This window comes from Beta vulgaris, chromosome 9 (genome assembly GCF_026745355.1).
Source record: "Beta vulgaris subsp. vulgaris cultivar EL10 chromosome 9, EL10.2, whole genome shotgun sequence".
In the NCBI taxonomy this organism is placed as follows: Eukaryota; Viridiplantae; Streptophyta; class Magnoliopsida; order Caryophyllales; family Amaranthaceae; genus Beta; species Beta vulgaris.
Window position 1 is genome coordinate 24,303,090 of NC_079210.1, and position 18,902 is coordinate 24,321,991.

An 18,902-nucleotide genomic window follows, 5' to 3' on the forward strand; every position below is an offset into this window, starting at 1 on the left:
ATAACAGACCGGAGAGTCCACTGACCTTGAAGGAACTCCTTGGGAAAGAATCTTCTGAAGAAGAATCAGATCCTGGGTATGAACCTTTTGGTGATTCTGATAGAGATGATGAGTATGATACTGAGCTAGAACCTGAAAGATTGAGTGATCTAGAGAGGGAAGCAGAACCTGAGGTGGGGTTTTTAGAACACATTGAAGAAGAAGGGGAAGGAGACAATAGTGATGCTGAGCTAAGGTTAGCTAGGGATAGGGTGAGAGGCACAAACTCAAAGTTGTTTCAGTTGGCAATGCAACTTCAAAAGGATGCAACAGAAGGAAGATTGGGCCTTAGATATCATACTCTTAACAGGGATGAAATTGAGAAACATACTGGTGAGGCAGGAAACGTGAGTGAGTATGAGGACAGTGAGGATGATATCCATACCCCAGAGGACAATGGTGATGATAATGTGGATGTTAGGAGAACAAGAGGGAGAGGACTTCTAGTTACTGAGGATACAGATTTCACAAATTTTGTGTGGAAAGTTGGACTGAGGTTCCCAAGTAAGAAGGCATTTAGGAGTTCTGTGGCTAGGTTTGCTATAACCTGGGGAGAAACTTGTACTTTGCTACAAGTAATAAAAGGAGGCAAGGGAGAATGGAGGTGAAGTGCACTACAGGGTGCCCATTCAGGTTGTTTGCTTCCTGGGATTCAAGGAGGGCATGCTTTGTTGTGAAATCTGTTGAGATGACACAGTTGCACAAGGAACATGGAAGGCAACAGACAAATGACATCTACTTGGCTTGCAAAGCAGTTTCTGGAGATTTTCAAGGCAAGGCCTCACTGGCCAGCCAAGGAGCTAATTGAGACAGTGAGACAAGCATATAGAGTTGCTATTAAGAGTGCCTTGGCCTATAAGGTGAAGTACAAGGCCCATAAACTGCTTCATGGTTCCATGGAAGAACATTATGCCAAACTAGGTAGATACCTTCAAGCCTTGAGAGACAGTGATGGAGTTTTTATAAGGTTGTTGAATGATGAAAGACCAAGGAGGAGTGCAACTCCAGTGTTTCAAAGACTCTTCATCTGTTTTGATGGTGTGAGAAAAGGGTGGCAGGAGGGTTGCAGAAGGTTCTTGTCCATTGATGCTTGCTTCTTGAAGACCTTTTTGGGTGGTCAATTATTGGCAGTTGTTGGCAGGGATGCCAATGACAAAATGTATCCAGTTGCCTGGGCCATAGTTGAAGGTGAGAACAACTCCTCATGGTCATGGTTTCTCAGTGAGGTTCAAACAGCTTTGAACCTAGGACAAGGTGAAGGTCTTACAATTGTTTCAGATGAACACTTGGTAAGTTTCAATTACATATGCATTAAACTACATTTGTTTTGATGATTAAGTTATTCATAATTACATATTAATGCACAATCATTTAATTCTCCTCTATGTTTGTTTAACTAGGCAATTATAAGCTCAGTTGCATCTATTTTTCCCCAATGTGAGCATAGGCATTGTGCTAGGCATATCTTTGCCCATTGGCACAAAGATTTTAAGGGTGATGAAAGAAATTGTTGTTCTGGAGAGCAGCTAAGGCTTATAGTATTGCAGACTACACTGATGCCCTAGATGAAATGGATACCATTAACCCTGATGCAACAAAAGTTTAAAAAGCCCACAACCCCTCTGTTTTTTGTAGAGCACATTTGAAAGCTAACACTAAGGTGGATGTTATAACAAGTAATCTGTCTAAGACTTTCAATGGCTATATTATAGCTGCTAGGACAAAACATATCATTTACATGTTGGAGGACATAAGGGTAGCCCTTATGCAGAGATTAGTGGTGAAAAGGCAAGAAATGGAAGCATCTAAGGCTCAGATCTGTCCTAGGATACAACTAGGTTAAATAAGGAAAAGGCAGAGGCTGCCAACTGCATGGAATTCCATCCACAAACACAACTTTCCAAGTTAATCATAAGATGGACAGTTTGACAGTGGACTTGGCTGCACAGTCATGCACATGTAGGAAATGGGATTTATGTGGAATCCCCTGCTGTCATGCAGTGGCTTGCATTTTCTTTTGTAGAAAGAATGCTGAGGACTTTGTGTCAGAATACTACACAAGGGCCACATACCTACAGTCTTATGCAGGATCAATACCCCGAGTAGTTGGTGAAAGGCACTGGCCCAAGGTTGTAGCTCCTTTAGTCCCTCCACCTATCAAGATTGGTCCTGGAAGACCTAGAAAAAACAAAAGGAAGGACCCCCATGAGAACCCTAAGAAACCTGGGAGGTTAACTAAACATGGGGTGAAATGAGTTGTAGCATTTGTAAATTAAAACTCACAACAAAAGAACATGTTCAAACAAAGGTAGTGAACCTTCCCAACCACCTCAAAAGAAAGCTAAGAGTGCATTACAGCCTTCACCAACTGATTCTGACAACCATGGATCACACCTTAATGCAACTTCCCAACCAAGTAGGTTAGGGAAAGGAGGAAGGGTAATTAGGGGAGGCAGGAGTTCATCAACTGAAGTAGGTTGTGGGGGTTCCAAAGGTGCTAGGGGGTCAGGATATACTAGTGGGTCAACATCTGCTAGGGGAGCAGGAGCTGCTAGGGGGTCAAGAGCTGTTAGGGGTGCATCAAGTAGTGGCACAGGTTCAAAGGGAGCTACAGGTGGAAGGGTAAGGTTTCTTGATTCTCTTATTGTGTAAATACTTCACATTGTTATCTAACTTGTCTATAATTTATTAACTGTCTCACCTTTACCAAATGTGCAGGCCCCTTCTCAAAGTGGTCGTCCTATGGAGGTTTCTCAATCAATAGTTTCAACCTCGAAAGGTCCATTAAACAGCAGCCAACCATCAACTAGCAACACATGAATTCCAATTCTGCCAATTCATTATTCCTAGGGTTACAAATGTAGTCTCATCAATCTATTTTGGACTTGTTATGTAGTTTTGTTGCCTTAAACAATGGGTATGATATTGTAGTCCTAATTTTAAGTACTTGTGAAGGATAACAATGATATTGTAGTTCAATTTTAAGTACTTGTGAAGGACAACAATGATATTTTGTTGTGAATTAAAAGTACTTCTAAGCAATTGTAAGGAGGCTTTGAATTTGAAACAAAATGCAAACTTTCATTCTTTGTCAGAAGCTTCCAAAATACATTCTTCTACCCATCTAACATTTGCATTAAACTAACATCCCCACCCTTAACATTTGCATCATACTAACATCCCCACCCTAAACATACTATAATGATCAATTCATGGAAACAATGATCACAACAAAGAAAATCCAGGACAACAACAACGCCCTTATAGCCAATTTCTCCCCTCCATTACTCTTAGCCAATTCAGCATTAATTCTAGCCATCTCCTTCCTCAACTCTTCAACTTCAGCAGCCATTTTTTCCTTCTTCATCTTTATTTTGCTAACCTTGTCTTCAAAAATCTTGAACTGCAGTTCCAACTCAGCAATGCTTGTGCACTGCTCCAACAACTTCACATGTAACTCTTCACATTCATGACATTCCTTTGAATACCCTTCATTAACATCCCATTTGAAAAATCCACAATCTGGTGCCTATTAAAGAGAAAGAACCACAACAATAGTCATGTATTTTTTTTTAAAAAAAAAAACAGAAACAAAAAATTTTAAATGTTTGCCCTAATTTCAGATACACTTACTGGCCACATCGCACACCCATAGAATTTCCTTCCAACATGTCCACCAGATTTCATAGTGTGCAATTTCGTAGGAATGTCATGGTTACACTTCACAATTGCCCGCCCAGAACTTCTTGTATTCACTGACCCAGATCCAGATGCAGAAGTCATTGAAGAGAGAAGAAGAAAGGAAGAACAGAGAGAAGACCAAAGGAAGAACAAAGAGGATTCACGAAAAAACAACAGGGGTGGGGAGGTTTTTAAAGTCACACGTTCATTTAATGATCACGTGACTCTAGTTACCTGAAGTAGCAGGTTAAATTACCTGCTGGGTCAATGCAAATCCGGGTCATACAATACTTGGGCTCCCCACTGGAATATTGAAAGTTTGTCCCTATTAAAGAAAACCGGGTATAGTTCAGCCCCATGGTGTCAATTTTTCCTTTAAGTTATTGCCTCCCCTACCAATGACCACAAGGTTGTGACCAAGCTCCTGAAAAAGATCATATTTCCTCGATTTGGAGTGCCTCGTGTGTTGATAAGTGATGGCGGTTCACACTTCACCAAGAAGCAACTAGAAGCACTCTTGAAGAAGTACGGGGTAATTCATAAAGTCAGTCTTCCTTATCACCCCCAAACCCAAGGCCAAGTTGAAGTCTCAAATCGAGAAGTTAAGAATGTCCTTGAGAGAGTGGTCAATAAGACACGAAAGGATTGGTTTGGGCTCTTCGTACGGCTTTCAAGACACCTATAGGCACCACTCCCTATCGCATTGTGTATGGCAAAGCATGTCATTTGCCGGTTGAACTACAGCACAAATGTAAGAGCCCGATTCCCGAGCTGCTAGGTAAACACACTTAAGATTCACTCACAATCAATGCTTAATAAGCCTCGAATTAAACATTTACTCGCAGCGGAAACATAACCTAGAAAATGATCCTAAACCTGTGGGTAATTGGCTCACAAAACAAAATCCTTTATATAAGACTTCAATTACACCAAGATCTCGACTTATATTCCCAAATATTGTATACAACGAAATATATCAGAAACTTTTCCTTAATTAACTATCTAAAATACAAACTCAATCCATAAGCTACGACGACATCTTTATCTTGCTTCACATCAAAATTCTGAGCTCACAACACCAAACCTGCAACAATGTTTGACTCTGCCACCCACCAAGTGACAGGCCACAGAAATGACAACACTATCAGCAAAGCTGAGTACACACCGTGTAATAGAAAATACAAGTTCAGGTGTATTTTGAAAACTAACACATAGTTATAATAACAAATAATCACATTCAACTTAGTTATTATCGCTTCACAAAATCAAATCGTTTGGCATGAACGCGAATGGAGATGGGTACCACATAGTACCAACTGTCTCCAAACTGTTGAGGGTAGTCACCCTACCTGTTACTGTTCTGCTTGCAAGACATAACCGGACATATCCTATAACGCCAAGAATTCGCCCTTCCTCGAAGGCAACAGTTAGGGACTCACCCGCCCTAACTCGGGTGCATGTTCATGCCTCACTTTCATATTTATAATATAAGATATTTAATAATTCATACTTGAATCCTCAATACTCATAACATAACACCATATTCGACATTATCTGGTCTTAACTCATATCTGAATCATTTCCTCATTATCATACCAAATCATATTTTAAGAAACATAGTATTTTCGAACAATTCCAATAATTAAACAAAAGGATACTTTTATAACAATCCAATAGCAATTCACAACTGACTCATAGAGATGCATCTATAATCATGACCATTACTATAAACGATATATGATATCTAAAATTCAATATAACGCACACAGGAGCATTTAAATATATTTTGCTGAACATAAAGGTTACCTTACTCTATAACAATTATACGAAACCTCCAATCATCATTACTTGATTTCCCATACCATCTTCAATTATATACGTCTACATAGCCATCCTCCAACAACCACCTCACAGTAACATCAATAATCAATAACCAAACTTAACTATTCTAATTATCTTCTTCTAACGCAACCATTATGCTAAATAAACTGAATCCTGCAAATAGAAATTAACGAAGTCATTCCCATAACTCATAACTCGACTTCATACATATCAACTCCAACTACAATAATTATAACAGTCTCCCAATTCTAAGATTATGACTTCCCTCGCATCATCAACAACGACTATCCAATAAGAACGATATAACAACAACATAATAACAACAGCACAAACAACAATAATACCACCTCCACCACCAACAATAACACCAACATCAATAACACAACATTAAGCACAATAACAGAAGAACACAACCACAATACAACAGCACAACCAACAACAGAAACCACCACCTACTATGTTCCCAAATTTATCACTCCAACTTCTTGAATCATAATAACAAGATGAACCATATTGTTCTACTGAAAACTTTGGATATATATACTTGAACAATAACATAACAACTCCACCTCAGTCATCACAATTACTCCACAAGTCCATGTACCAAACACATTCCATTAAGAAGCATAATCGTAATTACTTAGTGTATAAGTGTTGTTTAGGTCAAATAAAACATCTCTAACGAACCTTAGCATGTTATATCCATGTTATTTACTCAATATACACATAATAATATACACATCATAAGTAAATTCATTTCATAAACATGCTTTACACTAGAAAGGAACAATCACCTAACTATAGGTATGGAAATTTCTAGGTTAAAACCAAACTAAGTGTTTACCTTCACTGAGGATGCTTAAGGCCACGAAACTCCTTAACCCAATTGGTTAACTACTCCTACATATTCCCCTGAATATATAAAATGCTAAAGATTAGTTTCAACAAGCTTATAGATATGAAAAACTAAGCTTAAATACAAGAGGTGTAATCTGTTGAACTTACACTAACTTATGTGATCTTTCAGCAAGGTTTTCTACATGATTTTATGGTCTAAAGGTTGGAACCAAAGCTTGTACTACTTTGTATGGATGTTTAAAAGAGTTCTATGTAGAAAAAAGTGTGTGTCCAAGAGGAAGAAATAAGAGAAAAGAGACGAAATTCCAGAACAGGCTTTTATAGTCTGTTCTGGCGGTACCCCCAGGGGAGGGAAACCTCTTCTGGGCAAGGTCGGTTTCTTGGATTTTTTGGGTGATTCTTGCTTGAGGTGTTAGCCTTAGGTCTTGGCTTTCATGCATAGAAAGGGTTTTGAGAAATCGACACTTAAGTAGCTGCTAAGCAGCTTTATTTGAGCATAGGTCTGAGTTGTAATTTAAGCTGGCCAGTTTTTACTATATAAGCAATTTACCTTATTGAGCCACGTAAGTCTTGGGAATAAATGACTATTTTAACCTTAAGACATCCCAAGCATGTCAAATATCAAGTTTGGTTAGGTTCTGAGCTCGGATTCAACACCGAAAGACTCTTTAACTGGAAGTTCATCGTTAGATAAAACAATCTCCAAACGATTTTCATAATCTTAATGTTTAAGGCTCTCAAGGACTTTCTAACTTATCTATTGGTTTCCAAAGCCTTCTTAGCCAATAAGAATGATGGTTCTTATCCCCTTTGACCTTCTTAACCATTAAGAAAGATAGTGCATTTTCACAAGCTTTCTTAACCACTAAGAATGTTAGTGCTTATCTACAACCTTTCTTAACCACTAAGAATGATAGTACTTATCCACAAGCTTTCTTAACCATTAAGAATGATAATGCTTATCCACAAGCTTTCTTAACCGTTAATAATGACAATGCTTATCCACAAGCTTTCTTAACCATTAAGAATGATGGTCTTATCCACTTTTAGCTTTTAAATAAAGGTTCTTAAAAACAAGGCTATTACAACAAAGCTTGGTGGGCAGTAAAAGAGCTCAACATGGATCTTCATTTGGCGGGAAACGCTCGCAAGGAAAAGTTAGTAGAGCTTGAAGAACTTTGTTTTGACGCTTATGAGAGTTCAAGACTATACAAAGAGCAAACGAAGAAATGGCATAATCGCCGGATTCAACAACGAGAATTTCGGGTTGGGGATAAAGTCTTATTGTTATACTCAAGACTAAAACTCTTCCCGGAAAGTTAAATTCCAAGTGGTCGGGTCTCTTCTCACTGTTGAAGACCACTCCCTATGGGGCTTATGAGGTTTTGGGGTGAGAACGGTCCATTTTGGGTAAACGGTCAGAGATTGAAGCTTTATCATGATAATCACGCCGTTGGTTCGATTGGTTGTTTGTTTCTTCGCTCACCCGAGCGACTCTCGTGAAGGACGTATCCTTTTTAGTCCAGCTAACAAGCGCTACACGGGAGGCAACCCGTTTCTTTTCTTCCCTTTCTTTTATTTTTCTTGTGATTGTTAGTTAGACTTTTGATTTATCGGCTAGCCATGAGAGCTACATTGGGACATCTGAATTTTATGAAAAGTTGAGTGAAATGAGTGATTTGCAATAGAAAGATTGAGAAAACGGATGTTTATAGTGCGCCCGCACCCCATTGAGGTGCGCCCGCACCCGTTTGGAAAGACAATTCGAAGGAAAAAAAACAGACGGGTTAGGTGCTCCTGCACCTTCTCGAAGTGCGCCCGCACCATTCTAAATTTTTTCGGAAATTTAGTCTGGTGTGCCCGCACCTCTTAGCGGTGCGCCCACACCTTTTTCTAAAATTTTTGAAGAAAAAAAACAGAAAAGGTAAGTGCTCCCGCACCTCCTCAAGGTGCGCCCGCGCCTTTAAAAAAAAAATTCGAAAAAAAAAACTGGTGCGTCCGCACCTCCACTAGGTGCGCCAACACAAGCTCCTTCAGAAAATTTCAGAAAAAAAAAACAGAAGGGTCTGGTGCGCCCGCACCTCATCGTGGTGCGCCCGCACCTCATCGTGGTGCGCCCGCACCTCATCGTGGTGCGCCCGCACCTCATCGTGGTGCGCCCGCACCTCATCGTGGTGCGCCTGCACCAGCTCCTTGAGAAATTTTCAGAAAAAAACATAAGGGTCCGGTGCGCCCGCACCTCGTCGTGGTGCGCCCGCACCTCGTCGTGGTGCGCCCGCACCTCGTCGTGGTGCGCCCGCACCTCGTCGTGGTGCGCCCGCACCTCGTCGTGGTGCGCCCGCACCAAACTCCTTCTGAAAATCTTTTTGCGTTTGGTGCGCCTGCACTTGGAGGAGGTGTGCCCGCACCAAACCCGGATGGGCGTTTTTTCACGATTTTCGTTTCTAGCTTTTCGGCCCTCCTTGCTCTTCTCCTCATAATTTCGAACATATCTCTCACCCTCACTCACTTTCTCTCTCTTCATCCTCTCTAGATCCGGCCACCAGGCTCATTTTTCGGCGACTTTCGACGGCTTTTCTCACCAGAATCTTCACCACATTCATCTCTACAACACTCAAGAGCACAAAATTTGGGATTTTTCAAGGTTTTGATTTCTAGGGCTTCAAATCTGGGGATTTTCATCTCCATGTTGGTAACTCATCTTCTAGTCCTTGTTTTTCATCTATAATCTTGTTATTTGGACTTCTAGTGTGTTTTCTTTTAGATTGCATGCTTGTTTTTCCTTAAATTCTTGGTTATTCACGAAGTTTGTCAATTTTTGTGCTTGATGTTGTGGTGAGGAAATTCTCCATGTATACTTTTTGGTAATGCAAAACTTTCTTTATTACCCATATGTGTAAATAAGGAAATTATTAAGAAAATAATTTATTTCCTTTTTTTTTTTTATGAAATTAAGGGTATATAAGTAATTTCAAGAAGGGACACCATTACTTCCCCTTCGCTTATATAATAGAGATATTCTCCTTAACATAACTCAACCAACTAATTACTCCCTTCGTTTCCTAAAGATCTTTCTTCTTTCCGTTTAAGTGTGTTTCCAAAAGATCTTCCCTCTTTTACTTTATTCCTTATTTGGAATTTTTTTTTCCTTTTTACCCTCTCATGTCCTTATCATATGGTCCACCATTACATTATTAATTCAATTTTACTCCCTTTCTCTCTCCTACTTTAACCCCTTTTTATTTGTTTATTTAACTTAACCCCTTTCTTTCTCCTACTTTACCCACCCCATATCCCACACAAATGGATCCTCCTTGATATCTGTTGGAACCGTAATAAGGAAGATCTTTAGGAAACGAAGGTAAAGAACCCAGAGTACCTTCCAACATCACGCGGGACTCACAATTCATAGAAGTCCTACAGCCTACACCTGATCATCACCTACACCCTCATATCTCACGCACAGCATATCACCGCATCATATCCTATTCCTAACCATCATTCAACTAATCCTCAAACATATCCATCCATCGCCTAAAACTAATCACTCCCTACGCCTAACTTACACAGCTACCTAATCTTCATCCCCTGCCACATAATTCATCATCACCATTCAGCACCTCCTTAATTCATCATCACCATCAATCTACAAAAGTCAACTACACAAACGAAATTACCACAGCACCAAAGAGCCCCAACACCTTGCGCCATATCGTCCAATCATGCGCCACATCATCCTAGCCGCATCAACCAAAATTGTTTCACGCACAAACACCACACAACAACACAAATCGACCCTTTTAATGGACGTATACAAAACACGAATACCTTTTTTAAGCCTTGTAGAATGGTTTAATTTTCCCAGATTCGTACAAATAAACGACCCCGGACAGTGGCATAATTTTTGAGGGTCAACTAAATTAACCTTTTTTATTTTATTTTTGTATTTTTTTATTATTTTCTTGAAGTTACTAACAGTTTATTCGTGAAATAGACTGTTAACGTATTCCCACAATTGAAATTAGTGTACGTATTATACTAACTCCGTGTTATATTTTATTTTCTTATTTTATTTCTTTTTATTAACCTTTTATATCTTATGTCTGATTGCCATATTTATCACTTTGTATTTATTGCTCAACGAGACCTAAAGAATTGTTCTAATTAATTCAGATAATTTGGACAATCTGCAAGGAACCTTGTAATATGATTGCATAATAACTTGTCACTAAAAATATAGTTTTTTTATGTGGTTCCTGAACCAACCTAGATTAATTATTTTTAGGGTGCTTAACACGTTATTTTAAAATATGTAATGAATCGGTATTTAGTGGAGGTTAGCAATGGGTAATATAGTTTCTGACAGTATTGTACCCTCACCTTCGAACTCAATTTTTGTTCCTGGCCATTTATGGAGTCATGATGGGGAAATCTACATGGGATTAATCCCTAAGATGCCCCATCCGTTTCAAAATACAATTAGGTTTATGATTTATTCTTCCTTTAAAGAATTGTTGGCGACTTCAAAACGAATTTCAAATTAAAAATAAACAATGAGGTAGTCGAATAAACACGGTCACATCGCGTACAGGCATTAAAGTGATTGAAAAATCCACGCCTATAATATGCAAAATTGTAATGTCATTCTAATGCATAAAAAGAGTATAAGTCGTATTTTTAGAATTTCACCCAATCATCGAAAAATAATATATTTTTTTTGAAATCCTCCCCATTGGAGTCGCTAGATTGTAGGTGTGTTTTTATTTCGCCTATGCGGGCTGAGCGCGTATTAGATTTGAGTATTTGACTACCCCATTGTAAATATTACATTTTTGAAGTCGTTAACAATTCTCTAAAGGAAGAATCATAAACCTAATTGGATATGGAAAATCGTAAGGACAAATTAGGGACTTATCCAATGTAGATTTCCCCGTCTAGACTCTATAGATGGTCAAAATGAACCAAATATTGAGCTCGAGGGTGAGGGTACAAAGACATGCAGGATCTATGTTACCCATTGCTGGCCTCTACTAAATATCAATTCCTTACAGATTTTATGCAAAAGAATAATCATATAATATTTTAAACAGCCTAAAAGTATTTAGTCTAGGTTGGTTCAAGATACACATAAAAAGATTATATTTTTAGTGACAAGTTATTATGCAATCAATTTACAAGAAATCTAGTAGGTTGCCCAAATGACTTTGATTAAGGTTAGAATATTTTTTTAGGTCTTTCATTAACAAAAATAACATGTAGGTAAGTAATAAAGCATGACAATCATATAATATGCATAGAATAATTAGGCAAACATACAATATGCACAGAATAATTAGGCAAACATATAATATGCATAGGCAGGAATAATATGAATATAAAATATAGTATAGAAAAGGGATTACAATGTACAAAGGCACGATTTTATATTAAAGATCTACATTATGAAAGAAATAGTTAGTAACTTCAATATAGAAATAGAGAATTTATTCAAGGATCCTTGAAATTATAATACAGTGGATTGGGTCTACGAGATTGACACCCTTCGGCACGAGCAATTGTGAAGCATGAAGATCTAAACGTCTGAAAGTATGTAGATTTGAATGTGTTGGTGTTTGAAAGGTATGAGTTTTTGTAGCGAGGTTATGTGTTTTATTAGAGAGGTTCGTAAGCTATTCGTAATATAAAAGTCGAGAGTTCTGTGTAAAATTTGTCCTTAAATCTGTACGGAAATTAGGCCTATTTATAGGGAAAACGACACTGCGTGTAACACTCCGTCCATTCATAGGCAATGAATAAACAAAATAGAAAGATTTATTAAGTAGTAGACGATAGCGGAAATATCGTCAAGACGGACAGTGTCACTCTAAAGTTCGAATAAAATCTAAAAAACAACAAGAAAAGAACATTAATCCAAACGTATCTATAACGAGATAACATGATCCCAAAATCTCACAAATAAAAAGAAACAAAAATAAGTAACCCTCCTAATTAAGCTCGTCGGTATCTCTCAAACCCCATGACAAAACCATACTGCAACATATTAACATGCAAAATATATCAACACACATCCACAATAAGTGGGGAGAAACTAACAGCTCTCCCAGCTCAACTAGAATCCACATAGGAGTTATCAAACATTAATAAATAAGTCTTAATCAACATAAAATGTCAAACTGAACCAAGTAACAACCAAAAGACAGCTGACAATCTAACATGGTTAAAATAAAGTAAATCATGATTAATAAATTTAATATAAGCATACAAGATCCATAACATAAGGCCTCCAAAATAATTAAACAAAAATAATATAATAGGTTTTGAGAAAGAGCAGAACGCCAGTGGGTCGCAACCCACTTCCTAAGGTTTGTCAGATCGAAATCTCCAGACAGCCTATGGGCTTACGTTCCCTACTGCCTGTGTCTAAAAATGGCCACACTCCCGATGTAGGATAGTACACAGCTCAGTACTTCCCAACCTCTCGGACGATAACAATTAACCCAGGTAAGACCCCTAAATCGCAACCTAGGTGGTTGGCATGTTCTTCACCGGGGACTACGTCTATCCCACCGGATATCTTAATCTCAATAAAACAGATCTACAAATAAATACTATAGTTTATTCATCCATTGATTCATCAAATATAAATATTAAGGATGCCCTTAAGGCTTTACACCCAAAATCAACAGAAACTATGATCGCAATCCAATAGTCTCAATTCGACGATAACATTCTTCAAAATACTAATAACAAAAATAATAATAACTCCAAAAGAAACTATAATTTACTCACATGAAACTTAAAATATTAAAAATGTTCCGAAATATTTTGAACTAATACCAAAGATCACAAATTAAATAAATACAACCAAATAATCCACACATTCTTTATCTAAGTTGGGGTATAACATAACATAAACAACCCAAGACAATCATGTTCTCAAGATGCCAATAAATAAACATATTTAAGCCAACAATAACCTCAACTTACTAAATAGAATAACAATCATGTTTAAAATAAAATCATATTCCAAATATGAATAAATAAAAACAGATAATATCATAACATAAACCTCACCAGGGAAAACTTTGTACCACAGTGGAAACTGCTATTCATACAACATTTACATTGAATAAATCATGAAGTATTCTCTAACACATCAATATTAACAACAGCAAAATTTAAGAATGTAAACTGATGCAAAGCAAGAATGACGACAACCATAATAAAAAAAGTAATGAATAACATGATCCTCATGCCACGCCACGAAGGAAAAAAAAAACACACACACATAATGTGAAGCAAAGCAAGAAATCAAGAAAGAAGTCATCTGCAGACCATAACAATGTTGGTCAAGAAGAACTCCAGCAGAAGAATTAATAAATGGTGGCTCATATAAAACTTCCAACTAGAACACAAAGTTCACAAGTTATCAGATAATCATATAATTCATGAAATTTCATGTGAATAATCATATAATTGTTTCTACCCAAATCCTAACAAATTATTAACCCGACCTAACCATTAATACTAGTATAATCCCAATACAAATACTAATCGATCTAGGAAAACCGCTAGTTACCTTTGAAGACCTCCAATGACTTGCATTCTACTTCTTGAACATCATAAATTCCTCTATGTGTTGCTCTGCTCTGATCTTGATTCCCGATAATTTATAGTCCTGATTCAACATCGCTCCAGTCATCATGAAGGCCTAGATGTCCTAAACGTGCTGTCCAAATTTTAGGGCGATCCAACGGTTATATCTCTGGTGATAGCCATTTTCGTGAAGGTGTAGCAGGGAAAACCGAGATGAACTTTTCCTCTCAACTTTATCTCTTCAAATGGTCGAATAAAATGGGGAAAATGGACTAATTTTGTGATCAATTTCCAGCAGCAAAAAGGGAAATAAAAAGGGGGTTACAAGTGAAATTAATGGGGTAATAAAATAGGTGTTACAAAGGGATTTCAAAGGTTGAAATGAATATGAAAATATCTCCCATACAAGACATTATTTCAGACAGCTTTTAGGAACATAAAACTTCACGTTAAAAGGTCGTGCAACGGTTCAAAACGCGCTAAAACCGAATAAATAAAAATACTAGATCAAACCCGCATTTTTAAATAGTAGAATATATATATAATTTCTAAGCCAATAAATTTGACAAATACAACATTTAAAAAGTTGGAAAACAAATAACATAAGATATAATATTTTTAGAAGTAAAATATTCTAAATTTAACGGAAAATAATAATTAAGGGAAAATAAGTCGAAGAAATTATGAGCGAAAATCCGTGGTGTTACACTGCGCCTCATGCGCCAGCTGTGTCTGGCGCATGCTGATGTGTCAAGAGCAGGCTGATGTGTCAAGTGCATGATGCGGCATGCCCAGTAGAAAGCGGGCACGTGGTATGTGCTTTGAAAAAGATAACAATGAAAATTGTGCTTCACGTAGAGATGTGCGCCAGGTGCAGGACACAATCTGTCTCATAGTCTGTGGCACAGTGCCACGTGTTAGGAAAAGTTGCGCCTGACGCACAGACCAATGCCAGACGCAAGCTGGTGCACTAGGCGCACCAGCGTGGCTCTTGACGTGTCATTGCCAGCTTTTCTAGAATGCGTTCTAGAAGATTTTCTATTATCCATTAATTTCGAAAATCTGATTTTGCGGGAGAAAATTTTAATTGAACTATAAAAGATATCTTTTGAAAATATTTGCTTATTAAAAATAAAAAAAATTAATTATTATTAAACAATTAATTGGGCTTTTTAATTAATTGCGCTCAATATACAATTAATTATCAAGATTAATTTTTTTTTTGGTAAAAATGTAAGTAATATATTACCAAAATCATGAAAGCACCAACTACAAACTGAACAATCTCAGACACACAACCAGCTCAACACCAGAACAAACATATAGACATCAGACAACACACCTACAGCATACACCAAATAAAATGGACAGCATACAATATACCAGACCTAAGGTTTTCAAACCAAAGACACTCATTATCACTCCATTTATCACAAATTTTTGCTTTAATTCTACTGGTTATGTCACATTGAATCTTCTTGATTATAACCTCGGATTCCACACAGCTTCATACCAGAGAGCATGATTTCTTGCCTTCCATGTGTAATACATTGTGGCTGCCAAGCTAGCATATGCGCCACCTTCTGTTGATATCTTCTCCTGAATTTCCTCCCCCACTTCCTCCAGTGTACATACAAATTTTCATTCCCACTGTAATAAATTTCCAACCAGCACATTATCCCCTTACAAATTCTCCTACTGAAATCACATTGAAAAAAGAGATGTTGACATGAATCAACCCCATTTTGACACAGCAGGCAACTAGTATCTCTACATATGTCAGCTTTATTTAACCTTTCCCTGGTATTTAATCTACCCCAGACAGCTAGCCAAGCAATAAAGGCATGCTTAGGGATATTCAATGAGCTCCATACCCAATGAGACCATCTCACTTTCTCCATATTACCTTTAAGCCACTGATAACCATCCTGAATAGTGTAAGCTTTCCTACCATTCAGCCATAAGTTGTTCTGATAGGCAGGTTTAAACTTCTCCTTGACTTTGCAAATCATCTTCCAAGACCAACTTGCATTACTTGATGGAGTATAATCCCACCAATTAGCTTCACAGATGTAAATGATGTGAATCCATGATCCAAAGAGTATCTTCCTTCTTGGCAATTTGCCAAATGTATTTACCCATAGCTGCTGTATTCCACACCATACAGTCCCTAACTCCAAGCCCACCACATTTCTTAGGCCTACAAACCCATTCCCATGCCACTAAAGGAGGTTTATGTAGGAAAAATTTACCATCCCAAAGGTAGGCTCTGCAGATTTGTGTTACTCTTTGTATGACATATTTAGGGAGCAGAAATACTTGAGCCCAATAAGAGTGAATGCTTAACAGCACATCATTAACTAAAGTGGCCCTCCCTGCGTATGATAAGTGTCTAGAAGACCAACACATAATTCTCTTCAGCATTCTATCAATAAGTACATCACAATCTGAAATAGAGATTCTCTTGGAAGTAATTGGCACTCCAAGGTATCTGAATGGAAATGATCCTAGTTGGAATCCATTAACTTGTAGAATCCTGCTTCTTAGCTCTTCTTGAACATTGCCAAAATATATAGCAAACTTCATATGATTAGCCTGTAAACCAGAAGCATCTGAGAAAGCTTTTAAGGCTCTAACCATCAAAGTCACTGACTGAATGTCTCCTTTACAAAACAACATAAGGTCATCTGCAAAGATGAGATGATTCATTATCAATTCTTTGCATCTGTGGTGAAAACCAAAGTTCTCTTTATTCCCAACCTTCTGCAGAATTCTTGTAAAATACTCCATCACTAGAACAAACAACAAAGGGGAAATTGGATCCCCCTGCCTCAGCCCCTTCCTTCCTTTAAAAAATCCAACTAATCCACCATTAATACTGAGAGAAAAGGTTGGAGTAGTAATACAAGTGATAATCCATATTCTAAATTTAGCAGGAAACTTCAATTTCTTCAAAAGTTCTTCAATAAATTTCCAGCTTACTGAATCATAAGCCTTCCTCAAATCAATCTTCATAGTACATCTACTAGGCTGGCTCTTTCTCTTATAATGTCTAAGAATATCTTGATAAATAAGTATATTATGCATGATTTTCCTATTAGCAACAAAAGCACTCTACACTTGATTCACCATATTAGGCAAAACCAACTTTAGTCTACTGCATAAGAGCTTAGATATTACCTTGTAGGTGACATTACAGCAAGCAATAGGCCTGAATTGGCTTACTTCTTCAGGTTGATTTACTTTTGGTATTAAACACAGTGTAGTGGTGTTTATCTGCTTTAGCAATTGGCCTGATTGAAAAAAAACCCAGCACTGCTTGGGAGACTTCTTCTCCCACCTGATCCCAAACTTTCTTGAAAAACCCACTGGAATATCCATCTGGCCCTGCAGTTTTTTATCATCAATCTCAAAAAATGCCTTCTTAACCTCCTCCATACTGAACTAGCCTACAAGTCTCTCCTGCATACTTTCATCCATATTAGGGCCTTCAGCTATGACTGAGTTACTGACATGGCCAGTAGCTTCACTATCAGTCCCTAAAAATCTCTTATAATACATTAAAAAAGCTTCCTCCACCTCCTTAGGAGTTTCTTGCCATTCCCCTGAATCATCCTTAATCCTATACACCTGCTTCTGAAGGCTTCTTTTCCTCAGACATGAATGAAAATATCTAGTATTTTCATCCCCTCCTTTGATCCAGTCTTGTTTTACTTTCTGCCTAATAAAGCTCATCTTAGCTTTATTTAAATCTTCATAGGTGCTCCTGGCTTCATCCTCCTTCCTATGTAGATCTGCATTATGTGGATCACTATGAATAGCTTTCTGGATATCTAGGAGCTTTATCAAAGCTATAGCAGCATCATTCTCCACTTGAGAAAATTTATGTTTATGCAGCATTTTCAGGCTCTGCTTCAACTTCTTTAGTTTACTCACCACTCGAAACATAGGGACACCCTCAATTCTCACCTGCCACCCAGTTTGAACTATGTCTAAGAAAGAATCATCAAGGGCCCACATGTTACAAAATTTAAATGGTCTAGCCTTCTCAATTAAGGTATTGTCCAATTTCAATACACATGCACAATGATCAGAAATGCCCTCTGAGATGAACATTGCATAAGCATTTCTAAAGTTGTCAATCCATCTGGAATTCACAAGAACTCTATCAATCTTTGAAAACACTCTCTGCTCTCCCTCCTGTTTATTAGACCATGTAAAAAAAGGACCAGAAGTAGGAAGATCCTGAACTTTACAAATTCTAGTACATTTCCTGAAAGAGCCTACCTCCTCCAAGGTAACAACAGAGCCCAATCTTTCCCCCAAATTTAGCACACTATTAAAGTCTCCCATAATGACCCAAGCTTTTTTCACAAATTTACTAATTCTTTCTAAATCCCTCCAAAGCTCCTCCCTGATAGCCACATCATTTTCTCCATACACCATAGTAACCTCAAATACACCTCCAGAAGCTCTATGAATTACTTCACAGTGCATATATTGAGCAGAGCAACTACATATATTAACCACAAAAACAGAAGGTAACTAGATCAACCAATATTCTCCCTCCAACATGAAATTGATAATTTGTAACCACAGCCCAATCCTTACAGATATTAGGGAAGACCTTAGAGAAATTATTTGCCTTCACCCTAGTTTCTAGAAGTCCAAACAACCCAATATTATAATGACTTAAAAACCCTTTAACATCATTATGTTTATTAGGGCTATTTAGACCCCTAATATTCCAACAACCAATTCTATCCATTAGGGGGTATATAGTCCTTCTCAACCTGCTGCTGACCTACCACCTTTCCTTCTCCCCTACTGAAAGCATAGGAGCCTGCCCCTGTCCCTTCTCCACTTCCTTGCTTACTGAAGTCACC

The 18,902-nt window shown here is 37.7% G+C and overlaps 2 protein-coding genes across 3 annotated transcripts; both read right to left on the reverse strand.

The window, feature by feature from the left end:
* Nucleotides 1-3,190: 3,190 nt before the first annotated feature.
* On the reverse strand, nt 3,191-14,408 carry LOC125493290 (uncharacterized). 2 transcript variants are annotated; one of them, XM_057392031.1, is made up of 4 exons: nt 14,000-14,408; nt 5,527-5,715; nt 3,673-4,822; nt 3,191-3,568 (listed from the first exon to the last, which is right to left on the reverse strand). In XM_057392031.1, exons 3-4 carry the CDS (start codon nt 3,820-3,822, stop codon nt 3,245-3,247), a joined length of 474 nt encoding a protein of 157 aa, XP_057248014.1. In that variant the 5' UTR covers nt 3,823-4,822; nt 5,527-5,715; nt 14,000-14,408; the 3' UTR covers nt 3,191-3,244. The 2 variants fall into 2 exon arrangements, with proteins under 2 accessions (XP_057248014.1, XP_048492452.1); XM_048636495.2 differs by lacking the exon at nt 5,527-5,715.
* A 3,052-nt stretch (nt 14,409-17,460) lies between these two features.
* LOC125493541 (uncharacterized) lies at nt 17,461-18,513 on the reverse strand. The gene has a single exon (XM_048636996.1). It carries the CDS (start codon nt 18,511-18,513, stop codon nt 17,461-17,463), a length of 1,053 nt encoding a protein of 350 aa, XP_048492953.1.
* Between the last annotated feature and the right edge of the window lie 389 nt (nt 18,514-18,902).